At 49.1% G+C, this 16,239-nt stretch overlaps 2 protein-coding genes across 2 annotated transcripts in view; one reads left to right on the plus strand and one right to left on the minus strand.

Annotated features, from left to right (window-relative positions):
- Window positions 1–516: 516 nt before the first annotated feature.
- Window positions 517–3,115, minus strand: Pdhb (Pyruvate dehydrogenase E1 beta subunit). The gene has a single exon (XM_089574550.1). It carries the CDS (start codon window positions 2,814–2,816, stop codon window positions 1,722–1,724), a length of 1,095 nt encoding a protein of 364 aa, XP_089430676.1. The 5' UTR covers window positions 2,817–3,115; the 3' UTR covers window positions 517–1,721.
- A 1,190-nt stretch (window positions 3,116–4,305) lies between these two features.
- The window catches only part of LOC149364602 (uncharacterized), a 267,785-nt gene continuing 255,851 nt past the window's right edge, over window positions 4,306–16,239 (plus strand). Inside the window, exon 1 of the mRNA XM_089574551.1 lies at window positions 4,306–4,690. The gene's annotated coding sequence lies outside the window, so the exon portion shown is untranslated. The remainder of the gene's footprint in view (window positions 4,691–16,239) is intronic.

Here is a 16,239-nt window from a genome sequence, read left to right on the forward strand (position 1 = left end):
TTTCTTTTTTTTTTTTACACAATCGCATAAGAGGTCCGTTCATGAGAAATTTTGGCGTCCATCTGTGCGACAGGACATAGGTGGCCCACCTGCTCATCATGGCAGGAGGCAAATAAATTAATTCAAACAAATTCAGTGCAATTACCACTTTCTCACTATGGCACTACGCATCTGCTCATTGGTCGAGAGAAAGACAGCACCCCGAAGAACTGTCTGAGCAAAAATTAGCCTTAGGGAAGCTCAAGAAGAGCAACCCGGGTGTAACTCGTACCCTGCGGCTAGCTAGCTGTGGCCTGTGTGTCAGACATACCGACCTGTTTTGAATGAAACCTAAATTTGGAAAATTCAGAGCTTTTTTTTTTTCGTGTTAACCGGAAAGTTCAATCCCTGGTTATCTGCCTCTTAAATTAGTGTTCTGCCATGCAAGATGGCAGTTTGTGCCTCTTGAACATGTCATTCATTGATGTGAGAAAAAAGATAAAATTGAAATAAAAATCAGCCAAAACAAGCTAGTGCTCAGGAGCCAGAACTATAGAATGTTTTAATTTATCAATCAACACAGTAAACAAAAACAGCACCATTTTTATGAGCGCGTTAATTCACGAAATGCTTTCAATCCTGAGCTGTAGGCTTCAGAGTAGCCAAGGAAGAAGTATTTAGAGACAGACCAAAAAAAAAAACAGTACTGGAGGGACTACAGCAGTCACAAGAGCAGTATAAATAAATTGCCATGGCATGGCCCTATCTTCCCATTTTATGACTGCTGCTATAGTGCCTTTAGAAATGAAATTGCACCATTCTGTGATCTGCCCTTCAGCATGCTGCCTAATAAGGCTTCTTGGTAGAGGCGATGTAGCATTTAGATGTAGCAGCATTGAGCCAAAATTCAAAATACCCAAAGGGTACCCCCGTTAAAAGGTAGCTAGAAAGTGTAATGAAATTCACAAATTATCATGCTTAAAAGGAAGTGTATATCAGCAAGTTCTATACTTAGCTCTTTCTGTGTGACAGCTAATTTCGTGTTGTTTCGACAATCGCAGCAGTGCCATGGTGTCGATTTGAGCACAAGTCCCGCTTTTTAAATCTCAAGGACTGCTACTGGCACAGTTCGGGAAGAACACTGTAACGGACATGAGTATACAAAGCTGCTTCCATTTCACATGGTTTGTTCAGAACAAAAAGCATTCCTAGAACTCTGTGAATGGCCATCTCTCCAAGCCTGCAGGTGCATTACGGACATCATCACCTGTAACACATACCAACCTACCTACACCTCTTTGCAAGATCAAGCCTGTTGTGCAGTCTATAAGCCTCTGCTGCTTGTGTTTTGCAATTTTTTTTGTTCAATCCTTCAGCTGCACAAATTCTAACCAGAGGTAAGAAGCAGCATGGTGAAATCCACACTTCTCATGAAAAGAGTGACACATATTCAGCACTTAAATGACGGATTGAAGGTGCGAACTGCCACACGAAACAACAAGGCAGTAAACTTTGCAGCACATTGTATGTGAAGGGTCCAGCAGTCAGCCTTCACATCAAATGGCACATAAGAGATCTGCACATCATAGATTGGGGACATACACTGTGCTCTGAAGCCTTTATACCGATGAGAGGATAAAGGGCTAGCTAAAAAAAAACAACACAGGATGCAGTGATAAATTGCATCACAGGAAAATCAACTCCGAGGCTGAAGAGAGAAGAGTGCGAGCTTCTCAATCACTTCACTGCACGTTCAACAGCTTCTTGACGGCCATCACAACGTGTGCTTCTGTGGGCACCGACTCGTTTTCAAGGGTGACTGCGTAGGGCATTGGCACGTCGGCACCGGTTACCCGGATGACGGGGGCGTCAAGGTAGTCGAACGCTGGGCTCTCGACGATGCTAGCGCAGATCTCGGCTCCAACACCGAAGTGTGGCCATCCGTTCTCTACTGTAACGAGCCGGTTGGTCTTCATGACGGACGCCTGTATGGCTTCTTCGTCGAGAGGCCGGATGCTGCGGAGGTTGATCACCTCGCACTCGATGCCTTGGCTCGCCAGCTGTTTGGCAGCATCCAAGCATGTCCCAACTGCTTTTGAGTGCGACACTAGGGTGACGTGTGTTCCCGGTCGCTCGATCTTGGCTTTGCCGATGGGCAGAAGAAAGTCCTTGCTCTTCACTTCGTCCGAGACTTCAAACGCGTGACCATACATGAGCTCGTTTTCTAAAAACACAACGGGGTCGGGGTCTCGGATGGCGGACTTGAGGAGACCTTTGCAGTCTTCGGCGCTGTAGGGCGAGATGACTTTGAGGCCGGGGCAGTGGCCGTACCAAGCTGCGTAGCACTGCGAATGCTGGGCGGCTACACCGGCGGCGTTACCATTGGGCCCTCGGAACACGATCGGGGCCGCGATGTTACCTGCCGACATGTAGAAGGTCTTTCCGGCCGAGTTTATTATCTGATCGATGGCTTGCATGGCGAAGTTGAACGTCATGAACTCGCAAATGGGTCTCAAACCTGCGAAGGCGGCACCGACTGCTATGCCGGCGAAACCCATCTCCGTAATAGGCGTGTCGATCACACGTTTGTCGCCGTACTTCTTCCACAGACCTCGGCTCACCTTATACGCACCGTCGTACTGGGCCACTTCTTCGCCGATCAGGAAAACCCGCTCATCGCGCTCCATCTCCTCGTCCATGGCCGAGTTGAGGGCGTCCCGGACAGTGAGCTGGGCGCCCAAACTCCGAGATGTGGACAGCGAGCGACGGCCCGAAACAAACATGTGCCACTTCAGCTTCATACTGACACTCTTGAGCATGCTGCGTGTCGAAGCCATCTCGATGCACCTGCGCTGATGTGGGCGAAACTGATCGAAGCCAAGGTCGGCGTGAGGACGTGAATCGGACGGTCACCGGCGTGCAGCTTGGATTCGTCCTCCCGAGGTGGCCGCAACACTAGTTATGGCGCTAGAACCTGTGATAATTTAAATGCACCATACTGAACAAAGCTAGGTGGCTGGGCTGGTCAACGCTAAACGAGCGGCACGTCGGTTTGCCCCTGCAGCCGGAATTTCCAGCACGCCGAACGGCCAGACGCACGTAGATGAAATGGTCGCCTCCAGCACTTCCTGCCAAGTTGCCAAAGGCTGCCATTGGAGGGCAGCACCTGCAACGACTGTGCTGTCGTGGCGCGAAGATTTGCTTTAGTCGTTTGGCGAACTGCATAAAGTTCATACATTCACTGCCTAAAACAAACATGAACCTTACTGGTTACTGATAATTCTCTTTTAAATATTTGACTTAAAGCCTGGTTCCAAAGGAAGTGAAGCAGCCTATTAGCAAACACTGCTGTAATGAAAAGTGTGTTGTCTATAGTAGGATACAACTTAAAAAAACAGCAGTTGCTAACACTGGGCCACGGTCCGCGGCGTCCTGTATTACTCCGCTGGCTAATCATAACAGTAAATAAAATCAGCTTTTTAATGTTTGGCTATGTTAAACAAGTGACGCATCAATACTCTAGAGCTTATATCTTTTGTGTTATGCTAAGCTTCTCGTTTAGGTAACAAGAAAAGTTTCAACAACGAACTACTTTTTAGTCGTGGAAGAATCCTGTGCGGCGGTCGTAAATGTGGGCGGAGCTTCACTGCAGACTTAAGTTGTATCCGACTATAGCACACAATGTGTCGAGTGCAGCACAGCACAACACGATTAACGAAGTTGATATCCTTCAGTTTCCAGGCCACGTAAAGTGTGGGCACAACTTGGCGTCAGAAGAGTTGAGAGAGCGGTGGAGGGGGAGGAGGAGAAATAGGGCGTAAAATCAAACTGGCTTGAGGCAATCCTAGGCCTCCGAACGCGAGCATAGACAGATTCAAACAGCAGCAGCAAGTTTTTTCGGACCCCATATCCCAATCATCCACACAGAGCTGAGCCCCTCTATACTCCCCTGCAACGTTCGGCCAGCCAGGGCTAAAAAGCGCAGTGAAGGCAGTATAAAACAGATGTGCATCTTTCATTCTTTGCCAAACTATAGTTTGGTAGTATGGTAGTTTGGACGCAAGTGCGTCCAAACGAGCTCAGTACAGGGTTATTTGGAGGAGTTAGCGAGAGCGGCCTTTGACCTACAGTGGACGTAGTTACACTGATGATGATGATAACGATGATGTCACTGAAGTAAAGACGCACAGCTGCGTCCTAAGCACAGTTGTATGCTTTCACGAAGGCGCAGTTCGCGCCTCGAGCCGCGGAGCGTCCACCAGTCCGTGCGCAGTTCCAGAGTTCAGGCTCCACGCGCCGCGCAAGAAAGGGGTGAGAGTACCGCTACCTTCCCTCCTTTCTCTCCTCCTCCAAGCAGCGCTCGCAGCGCTGCCGTTTCTGAGGGGCGAGCGTGCGAGCGGCGACTGTGCGGCGCGCGCCCGCGTCTGTGCGTGCGTGCGTGTGTGCGAGTGGCGGCGTCGGCAGCGTCGGCTTGAGCGGCAGCGCGGAACCTGCCCCCTTCCACAGACGGCGCAAAACCCTCGCTCCGACTACAGCGTGCGCGCGCTACGCGAGTGCCGGCGAGCGCCGGGATGGTGGTGTTGTGCGACGACTGCGAAGAAGCCCTCTGAGCGAGCAAACTTTTCTTCCCCGCGTGCCTGGATTTACGGCAGTGCAGCGGCGCTCCGGCGGCTGGAGCAGCCCTCGTGCTCGTCGGATGCTTGCAAACACGGTCAGTTGATGTGCATGGCACGCGTGCGGCGCTCTTTTCTCTTTCCCTTTATATTATTTTTTGTCCGTCCTCTTTCCTCCTCAAACTCTCTACAAATGTCACAGCGCTCGGCGCACCGCGAATAGACCCGCGGCCCGTGTGTATGGCAGCTGCAGCCTGCGGCTATACAATTGGCCGACTACGTATCTGCGCCTTCTGCCGCTCGTCTGCTCCGTCAACGCGTCCTGCTCGCGACAAAACTTACGCGCGACCGAATGCGAGCGTCGCTCGCAATGCGTTTCCGCAGATCCCTCGTGTTTGATGTTAGGACGCTGTCACGAGAGCCAGATCGCGAGTCCTGTGTGCTTTCTGGGGACATGCAAGGTCAGGGAGGAAATTTAGCTCACCTGATTTCGCTGGGACCGTGCACTGTTCGGAGGACAGGAACACAACCTAATTCTAGCCATTTGAAACCATTTGAAGGCGCCGATTGTAAGTTTAACTATTTTTTCTTTTTAATACGTTGTGTCGATGTTTCGGTTTCCGGAGCATAGTGCAGCCATCTCAACTGCTGTACGTCGGGGTGTCTTCCCATGGCTATTGGAGCCGTAGGAAGAGGCGTAGCCATAAAGCAGCGCCTGCCTAAAGTCACTGCAGAACAAGCGTTGTCTGAAGTTTGCCTACTGCATACCTTTGAGTAAATCACGCGTTCCGTGCCATCATGTATTCAGGCCCTATGCGATCACTGACGTCCGCCGTCCGCACTCATGGAATGCGAGATTAGCCTCTTGCCGCCCGGAGTAGTTTTCGTGAGCTTCTTCACTTCCATTGCAAAAGTGGCTTCGTCGCATGACCTGAACTGCAAACTGAAGTTGTCATGCGAGTTTGACCTCCCTAATGAAACCAGCACTACTTTAGATGGGCTCTTGCATAACATTTGTAGCATCGCTCCCGTGTGCACGACGAGCTCACTATACGCGTTGTAATAAAATAGGTTGCCCTCTATTGAACCCCCTTTTGCGACCTGGCCGCCACGGTGGCTCAGTGGTTATGGCGCTCGGCTGCTGACCCTAAAGACGCGGGTTCGATCCCGGCCGCGGCGGCCGAATTTCGATGGAGGCGAAATTCTAGAGGCCCATGTGCGATGTCAGTGCACGTTAAAGAACCCCAGGTGGTCGAAATTTCCGGAGCCCTTCACTACGGCGTCCTTCATAGCCTGAGTCGCTTTGGGGCGTTAAACCCCCATCAAACCATAGAACAATAAACCCTTTTGCGACCACTTTCCTCTTGATTAAACACGACCATTTCATGTTCCGGTGTCGGTACAAACACTTCTGTAACCCCATGGTAGCCGTGCTTAAGTTTGGATCCAGTATCTGAATCGGTCGACATGTCCGAACCACTCAACGTTTCGACGGCTCTAGGATCTGGATAGGGAAGCATAATAAATTTCGCAGAAGCCTTATAGCTGGGAAAATAAGTGAAACAAAGACGTTTAACAGCAACCTCGGTGCAGAAACGTCGTGGCCGGGGCTTCGCGCGGAACGATCTTGACCGGGTGCCTTCTTTGGCTTCTTTCAGTGTTACTCGGGCCGGCAACGGACAATGATCTCACCACAGAGATGACTCTGTGTTCGATGGGCACACTAGCATGCATCTATATATGCGCTCGGCTGTGCCATGCATGGCTCATTCTGTAACTATTTGTAGTTTTCCTGGCGATGCATGGTTCATCGGGCGTTCGTTTCCGTTACTCGTGGTTGCGTTCACGAAGCTGTGTCGACACGCACCACTTGTTGCTCCCGGTCTTGCTAGGAGGTGTGCAGACTGGCTCCGAAACTATAATCAAGCGAGTAAACTGCGTGAAAGCGTCGAATGCCCTTTGCTTTTTTTTTGTTTCTTTCTTTCAGGAAAGGAGAGGTCTGTAATGGGCTATATACAAAGCTCCCCGGACGCGCAGTTCATCTCGAGAGGTAGAGATACTGCACACACAGCTTCCGCTCTATGCGGCGTTCCTGACCACACGAACTTCCTGCTTTGGCGAGGCCATTTCCGCTGGGTATACACAATGCCGGGAATTTGACGCACTGACTACAAACGTCTGCTGCGGGATAACCTCGTGAAGGACGAATCGAAAACCTGTCATAACTTACCCAGAGAGAACCCATGCTGTGGTAGGCCAGCATGTTGGAAAAAAAAGAGCTGTCTTAATTGTGTTCGAGCGGACAAGGCGTTTCTTTGATTAGATTCGGTTTGCTCAGAGGTTTCAATCTCCCGATCATTTGATCTTGGGTGCGGAAAGAACGGTCTTTCAAGGCCGAAATTAAAATCAAATTTTATGTTTAATCGTATACTGCCATGCGCATGCTCGTCGTGTCGCTTGCAGAGCGAATTCGTTATTAGCGCATTGCCTTCCGTGTGTACTTGACCGTCTTAGAGCGCGCGTGAAAATTTGTGTCTTCCTTGCCCGGCATAGATTATCTCCGGTAACGCGAGCACTACAAACGATGAGCAACGCGACTAGGCGATTCGCAGTTGCGCGGCATGCAGGTATAATGGATTTCGCGCACACCACCGGCGTCGTAGGAAGCGGGGCCACCAAATCACACAAGTAAACGTCGCGGCGCCTATTTCGTGATTGAACCGCTCGGGCGCTTTTAAGATTTGTATTTGTCGCCAAGATCGCTTCAAAAAAGTTGTGCGTTCATGTGTGACACATGCGGGCTCTATACGACCCCACTGCGTACATCTGTGGTCGCTCATTATTGTGCCGTACATTATTACGCGAACAGACTAATGTGGACGTCTCGTTAATTTTTATGGCCGTGCGCTTTCTCCATGATCACCTCGATGGGGTGTGTGATGTCCTGCCTATATATCGCAGACGCGACATTCTTTCGTTTTACGATGAAAACTGTCCGCCCGCCTGGAATAATGGGGGTGAGAATGCATTGATTTCTGCGTTACTTAATTCCGCATTAATTGTTCAGAATGGCATGCTATTGCGGTGGGTCATGTTAGCTCAGTGAGTGCGAATGTGTGACGTTTAAACGTGACCATTAATACCGGCAAGTCGTATGGCTCTACATACCAGCGCTGTCTTGTGTTCTGCGAAACAACCAGGCCTGCGTTGTAGACTTTTTTTTTCATTTTGTACCTCCTAGTTTTAGTTGCTGCACTTCAATCCACTGTACAGAGTGTCGTGCGCGCGCGCTCTCTTCTTTCCGATTATGGTCATCCCGCGCGCTCGACCTGTACATATGTGAATTTGTAAATAGAATACTTTTATATAGTTCCTGACCTCTCTACGCCCTATCCTCTCTGGCTGTCTCCACATCTCTTGCATTTCATTTCTCCATTCTGCCTGCTATCCCATTATTTCTGCTGCCCCAGCTCAGGTGCTTCACGTAGCGATGGCAGATGCCGGGGCTAGCAAATATCTTTTCCTTCCTTTTTAATATATATTTATTTTTGAATAAAACTACTACTACTACTGCAACTACTACTACTACTACTACTACTACTACTGCAGCTACTACTACTGCAACTACTACTACTGCTGCAACTACTACTACTGCTACTACTACTACTACTACTACTGCAACTACTACTACTGCTACTACTACTGCAACTACTACTACTACTACTACTACTACTACTACTACTACTACTGCTACTACTACTACTACTACTACTACTACTACTACTACTGCAACTACTACTACTACTACTTGAATCCACCGCAAAATCCCGCCACAATAACGTGTCGATGGCCCATAGTAGGAGTGTCGCGCATCTAGCGGGACTTTCCCCCTCCCACCCCCTTCCCTCCTTTTGTTTCTTTTTGCTTCTTCGCGTAATCATTGAGGGCCTCAGTAATGGGCCGATATCACGTACTGTCTCTTGCCCGAGTCTGCATACGTGTCAACACTGTTGCCGCTTTGCTGCTCTTTCCACGAAACTTGGGTGATTCGTTCCAGCCCAGCGCTTAATCGTGCCTCGGGCCTCACATAAAGCTGTGGTGTGGGCGGTGCCGTTGGGCCACTATACGTGTTTGCATGGTGGGCAGTTAAAACCCCACGTGATATAGCTCCCGCGGCGCGGAATACTCCTTACTTTCCGATCCGCGAACAGCGGATGCGTAGTACCTTCGTCATCTGCAGTTCCGCGTCGGGGTTTTATTATGCATTGCACTCTGTTGTGTCGGAGGAGTGAGCCAACTACAAAGCTTTTGTCACGTGCGCTTCTCGTTTCAGTCACTCCCAAAATAACAGATTTCTGTGCTCAAGTCCATTACTTTTTTTTTTTTTAACATATTGGGGTTTTGTAGCGCGCCACGTACTATCGGGGGCAAAAATGGTATACTCCACGCGGCGAGAGCCGGAACAACGGAAAACTGCGGCATTTTGGCGAGCTAAAGGACGAAACATTGAAACGAGCCAAGCGACATGCCTGCTGATAAAGGCCACGCATTGGCTGTCTCGATCCCAGATGCCGCCTGTAGATGGCGTTGCAACTTAGTTTTCCGTAGAGTCACTGGAAAAAATTTCAGAGTACCGCAAAGGTCGGAATTTGACTGGCAACACTGAGCGGCCACTTCCATTTACCTTCCAAGCCAACTGCGTCGCAGGAAGGCCGCCGTGTTGGAAGAGCTTGATATTCGGTGACATATCGGGTTGAGTGTTCACTGAAGCGCAAATACTTCGTGCTCGGAGAGAATGGTTACTCAGAAGAGAAAAAAATATTGTTATTTTGCGCGAAGTAAGGCAGCCGGCGGTTGTTTTGCTCCACGGTTGCGTTTACTGCAGGAAGTGTGCTAGGATTGTGAGAAGCATCTTAGCGCTGCTATCGGGAGCTTGTGCACGCCTTCTTTCCCCTTCCGCGGAGCAAGCTACGAAGGTAACATTTCGCCACTCCACGCCACGCTTTTCGCCACTCCACGCATTTCGCCACGCTTTTGGGCAGTGAGCATCGTGGACCGCCATGGGACCGCCGTCTCGTTCAAGCAGGACGAAACTACTTGACATTAGCTTCTCCTTCCCATCCACTCTAGGCTTCTCGAAGTCTTCAGCACAAAAGTGGTCCTGCAAATGTTTGTTGTACAGTTAGAAGAGTGATGCTGGCCACCCGAATGCTGGGCTGCCCAAGGAGGCTCCCAGGGGTTTTCCGAGTGAAGCCCTGTTTCAAATATGTGGAAGAAGAAAAACATGGAAGATAGCGGTAATAATAAGCTGAAACACCGAAATAAAGAGGCAAAGAAAAAGAATACGTTACAAAAGTTTCTAAGTTTACGCAGTGACACTTAAAATAGCTCATTTGGGATGTAAACGCGCATGTCGCCGCAAACACACAGCTTCAAGGATTGCTAATATTTGACCCATTTCTATTTTTTTTACCAGTCCCAACACAACTGAACAGAAAGCAGTCGTTATGTGAACGTAAGACATGCCCGACCATGCTTTTATTGACTGCGATCGTCATGATCCGCGAAAAACAAGTGCCATATGGGTCGAATGACTCGAGGCACGGAAAGTGCTTGGGGCACGTTAGGACGCGGAATCCTCGGGCTACAAATGTGCCTTCGCGTGCCACAAGCACGGAATAGCCGCGTGTGTTGAGCAATAAGCGCGTGCACGTGTACCCGCGTCAAGGGGGCAAGCCGCGAACGATCCCTGCGCGACATGCGCGACGGTCTTGCTGTGAACTCCTATTTTCTTAGCATCCTATCGCTAACACCGCGTGCACTGCGCTTAAATACCTTCTAAAACAGCACCAAAAAGAACAAGCAAGATGCACTTACCTCGCACAAGCGGGTGTTTTTTGAAGGCTTGAAGTTCTCCCGGCCGATTCTGTGCAACCACGCAGAACGACGCTCTCGGTCATTTTTCTCGGTCGTAATCGAGAAAAAAGTCTTTCCGGACTCGGTTCGGTTGCTGCATCCGGAGGCGCAGCAGCCAGGCATGATTTCTTCAGTATCGAACACGGGAGCGACATTTGCAACACGAGAAACGCGGGGAACCTGCGCTCTTCTTAGTCGGCCCGACCGGCGCTTGGAAGGTATATGGCATCCCAAGACCACGTGGTGCGGTTGGGCCAATGACCGCGTCGGCGGCGCGGGGAAAAGAAATGCGGTACTCTGAAATTTTTCCAGTGACTCTAGTTTTCCGTAGAGTTACTGTATATGCTATATGCTCCCTGCGGGAGCATATACAGGAACTCTAGTTTTCCGTTGCTCCGGCTCCCGCCGCGTGGAGTATACCACTTTTGTCCCCGATAGTACATGTCAGGTGGTCAGCAATCGATTGACGATAAAGACTACAATGCATTAATTTAATTATATTTGTTTTCTTTCCACCCTAGGGTTTTCTTTTTTTAGTGTCCGGTACTTTTTTAACGCTAAGTCTTCTGGTGCGACATGTTTTTGCGCATAACCTCCCTCTCTGACCTTCATTTCTTTGTGTGTGCTTCCCACGCAAGATCCTGAGGAGGCCATGCAGATTGCCTTGCGCATTGCCTTAGGCGACGGGGTTTGATATTTAGGGGAGAGTGGGACAAAATGCGACATGGGGAAAGCGCGACGTTTTGTCTCTTAGCGCTACATAAATTCACAGTGTAACTTAATTAATTGGAAGACGTGGAGAAAGTTCCGGAAAGCAGTAAGCAGCACCGGTGCCGACAAGCGGTTTTATTTCCCTTAACACTCCCCCCGCTCAGAAAGAGAACATGAAGGAATACGAAGGGTAGTAGCTGCAGGAAGTTTCTTTGGCCTCTAAGCTGAGCATTGTTTCCGAATAGCTAGAACGGATACTTCTACAACACACTGGGACGATTGCAATCACGTCCAGCACGCCATGTTCGCGTAATTGCTAATGGTTCGATAGGAACAAAACGCAAGAACAACTGTGACACTAAAAGAGAAAAAGTTACGAAGGCCAGGAATAGGGATATTCAAAATTCCGCAAGTGCGCTTTCCCGCATAGCAATGTTGCCCCAAACAAGATGGCTGACCATGCGTTTCCAGCTGAAACAAAGCAAGAAAGACTGGTTTTTTGTTTGACTCTTCCAAAATACGTTTCTTACATTCTACCCACACCTTTAGCGCCTGTCCTGTAGCCCACGTAGTTCCTTTATAGCGAAGTCGGCCATCTTGTTTTGGGCAACATTGTTATGCGGGAAAGCGCACTTGCGGAATTTTGAATATCCCCTATTACGAGTAAAAAAAAAAACTTTGAGAGCACTGCAGTCTGCTGCAGTGGAGAAATGCTAAAGCATTTACGTTTGAACGTCAGCAACCGTTTTTTTTTTGCAAGTCATCATTCTCACGTGACAGTTATCACGTGATCCTTGGATGACGTCAGCAACTTTTCTTTTTGCAAGTCTTCGTTGGCTAACATCAGTACACATCCTCAGCACACCGCAACGCGTTGACTTCATGTCCCGCTAACACGCTTAAACTAACGACTCTTGCAACCTGGTTAACACGGGCTTGACGCCTGTCAGGGTGGGTGTGCTTTCATGCAGTAAAGAAAAAAAAAAGACCCTTCGCGTCATATGCATTGCGTGCTGGCACGAAGAGAGGGCACAGGTTCGAACTCCAATGCCTGCGAATGAGTCTTTCTTCGAATGAGGTCACGTGAGAGGTACCGCTTCCTGTGGACGCATTTCGCGTACTTCTGCGGACAACTTCCGTTGACAGGTTTTCCTTCACATGAGACATATAATGCTTTCGCATTTAAAAAAATATCGATGAGCCAGGCGACACGAAAGGCCTGGCTGTGCCACTACCAAGTTTGAAGCAAGTCATATCCCTTATAAAATTTCTTTTGACAGTCTATAGACTGTCCATAGACTTCTGTCTGTAAAGTCTATAGACAAAGCCTATAGACAAAGCCTAGAGAATAGTCTATAGGAAATGCATGTCCCATAGACAGTCTATAGAATTATGGCCATACACTTTTAGAAGACTTTCGTGTATAGGCTATGAATAGCCAAATATCTTTAGGAAGGCTGTAGACTGTCCATGGACCATTTTTATAAGGGATGGTACAGAACAGTGCCGTGTCGCGTCTCAATACAGTGTTTGTCATGCGGGTAGACTAAAAAAAATCTCTGCCTCTCCCGTAACCGAGAGTAGAGTAAGCATGAAATGTTTACGGGCCTAATGTCATCTCGGTGGACACCCGAACCGCACCGTACAGGGAGGGAGGAACGCCACCACCCGTTCAGCGCGATGCCTTGCCATTTGAACGCAAGGTTTTTTGAGGAAAGGAAATGGCGCAGTAATTATCTGCCATCTCGGTGGACACCCGAACCACACCGTAATGGAAGGGAGGAACGCCACCACCCGTTCGGCGCGATGCCTTGCCCTTTGAACGCAGCGCTTCTCCCCCGGGCCCCTGTGCGCCTGCGCAGCTTTGCTTCGATGCGCGAAGCCCCTAAGAGATCACGTATGACAACGAAGTGTATCGTGGCATTTATGTGCTTTTTGCATGCGTTATTAGAAATCGGAAATTATAATTCCGTGCATTATCAAACGCACAGCGACTGATATCTTGATAAACATTGAGAAGGCACTGGCAGCAGTTATTTTTTGTGACTCCTTTGGAGACCATCCGGCGCTTGCATGCCGGTCGCGTAGGAGGGCTTAGAGAGTCTCGTTAAATCTCGTTAAGTCTCGTACGGTGCCCGGATGTTCTCGTTTCAGAGCCCGGATAACTGGAATTCAGTGCCCGGATGACTGGAATTCAGTGCCCGGATGAGTGGATTTTAGTGCCCGGATGAGTGGAATTCAGTGCCCGGATGATGGCTCTCGGTCTCGGCGTGACGTCACCACACTGCCGACAACGGGGGCTAAAAGCATTTCATGCTTAAAAATATCGTGTTGGTGCCTATGGAGCAATCTTTGCATGCATTCGTTGCAGTAATGAGTTTATTTTAGAGGGGCGTCTCATTTTGCCGCGTTCACTGTTTCGTTTTGCCCCGTGCGTTGAGGCAGAATGCGACATTTCGAAATTTTGAACATTATAAAGTTGCTGTGTGTTCCGCATCAGCTGGCCTTTTCATCTGCTCTGAACGCGAAGCCCGTACGGTGGCAAATAAGCTGGTAATATTTGCTTGTTGATATTCATGAAAATAAGCCGATGTGTTGAAAACAGGCGCAAGCCTTATGCCTTGTGTCTCGTGCCTGCTGAGCACCTTTTCTATTTTTTATTCAAGATGTTTGCCAACATCTCGTGCAGTGCGCGTATGCTGAGCACTTGCTTGGCTCCGCGCTGAAACGCTTTATGAAGCCTTCATCTTGTCCACAGTCGACTTCCAGGAAGGGTATGGAAGTTTTGAACACGTGTTTTTTTTTTTTTACGTGACATATTATCAACTGAAACACTCGCCTGTTTGCAACAAGAACGAGGAGAAGTGATACATAACGCGAAGGGAACAAGAGAGAGCCTCATCTTTTGTGGCAAGTTTAACTGCATCGATAACTTAGAAAGCAAAAAAAAAAAAAAAATCAGCTGCTTTAGAGTTCTCCACGCTGCAAAAAAAAAAAAAAAGACGCTTTTTTTGTTCAATTCTTTGTTGTGAATTGCGGTAACCAAAGAGATCCTTTCAGCACTTTAAACCCATTGTGCACTGATGTCCTGTTTTGACGCCTTACCTCTAAATACATGAATACTTACACCAAGAGCTTAGATTTTTTACTGCCTGGTTAGGGTGCCTCAGACATTGTAAAAACACGCAGGGAAAAAGTCTGCGATCGATACAAAAATAAAGAATTCAGGGCCGAAGGGGTAAACGATTCGCCCAACATAGTCTTGCCCGCTTACAATGTTGTGAAGAGAAGGAAAGATTGAGATCAAGTAGGGCGAGGAGAAGGAAGGAAAGAAAGGCATATGTAGCCTGGGTGAAAAGTGCATCACTTCCCATTTCTGAGCCCGCCTCGAAGAAAGGCGAGATAACCACGGGGCGGGGTAATGTATCCGAGATGCTGTGAAATCCCACCAAACACGGCGAGAGGTTCGCGGTGAATGGAGTACTGTATCCTTTCATCTTTCCTTTTTTTGTTTGTTTTTTTTTTCGCCAGAGACAGGCATTATGCGCTCTGCGAGATCCGGGAGAGGAGTTGTTTATTGGAGATTATTCTGTGTAAGCTCCATCGTTGCTGCGCCTCCATTACCGAGACATACATAGAAGGAACTTAGTGTATTATCGACTACGTCCAGTTTTTCCTGGTTAGGCGTGAGGCTTTTATCACGTTGCCGAGGAGCATGAGACACGCTCTCAGTTGATGCCGTGAGCCTCGTCTCGCACCTTTGTTCTTTTTTGTTTCTTTCCTATCAGCTCTCACTTTAAGTAACTCTACTAGAGTGAAGATTACCTGCAAAAAAAAAATAGAAAAGCAAAAGGCTTTTTCATGCGACAGCTTGACTACACATCAGTGTCCGAATTTACTTTAGACTGAAAGTATCACCCTGCACGCTTCTTTTAGTTTTCCTGATAGCGCATATGCTGCGCAGGCTCTACCTGTGCTATGAACAGCACTGACCAGGTCGGTGGAGGTTGCTGCTGCCAGCGGTCAGGCAGAGCAGACTTCCATCCAGTACTGCCGTAATCCGATTCTATCCCTCGCAGCAGCACACATTACCTCGTCCCGACACATTTGTTCTTATCTCGTCCCATTCCCGTTACTTTACCACCTTGCGTTTTTTTCTTTCTTTCTCGTTCTTTTCCATCGCGCCTTCGCCTTGCGAACGAGCCCATTCTAACCGAAACCAAGTTATCGGCGTGCGATCGTCAAACGGGCGCAGATCGTTTCGGGGCCCGCAAAAACGTTTCAGGTCTGGGTGCGCGCAACCCTTTCGAGGAAACTCGATTCCGGCGGCGGGCGCGCGCAGTTTTTGTCTTCGCGTGACGCAAGAGCCACAGCGACTGCCGCCTTTCCTCCCATTCTCTTTTTCTTTTTCTACACGGCGACGGGGGCGCGCGGCGACAGGGCGACAGCCACCGGGACCTCCGGTCGCCGTGCCGCGGGACCCTTCTCCGCCCCTCTCGCCCTCGGCGCGCGCTCTTTCGATCGCTTTTCGCTCTCGTCCCACTGGAGCCCGGACGCCGCGTCCTTGGGAATCGCCGCCCGCAACTTTGTCTCGCTCTCCCCGGCTAGTTGCGTGCATTGTCCGCGCGGCCAATCAGAAGCGTACTAGACGTCAAAATTCCGGGAAAAAAAAACTCAACCACGTGACAGAGGATGGTAAAATGCCGTTGTAAACCAAATTTGATTGATCTGGGGTAATTAGTGAATTAATCAGAGGCGAAAAGGTCATTTAGACGTCAAAATAGCCCCGGACGGGCATATAGTGTGAGGACGTGAAAATGGAGGTAGGCGTCAAAATTGGAAGAAGTAGAATTAGAGGCAAACAGTCTAAAAACGGAAAGAGAGGCAGAAAGCCTAAAGCGAAGAGAGTCGACGAGTGCGAAGGAGGCATCAGTGCTTTCGCATTCTCCCAGTGCGGGTCGCCGCGGTGATCTCTAACGTTTTTGTAGCGAGAGCTACACTACGCCAGCTCCTCGAGCCT

The sequence above is a fragment of the Amblyomma mixtum genome, chromosome 2, assembly GCF_055824585.1.
Source record: "Amblyomma mixtum isolate Tamu chromosome 2, ASM5582458v1, whole genome shotgun sequence".
In the NCBI taxonomy this organism is placed as follows: Eukaryota; Metazoa; Arthropoda; class Arachnida; order Ixodida; family Ixodidae; genus Amblyomma; species Amblyomma mixtum.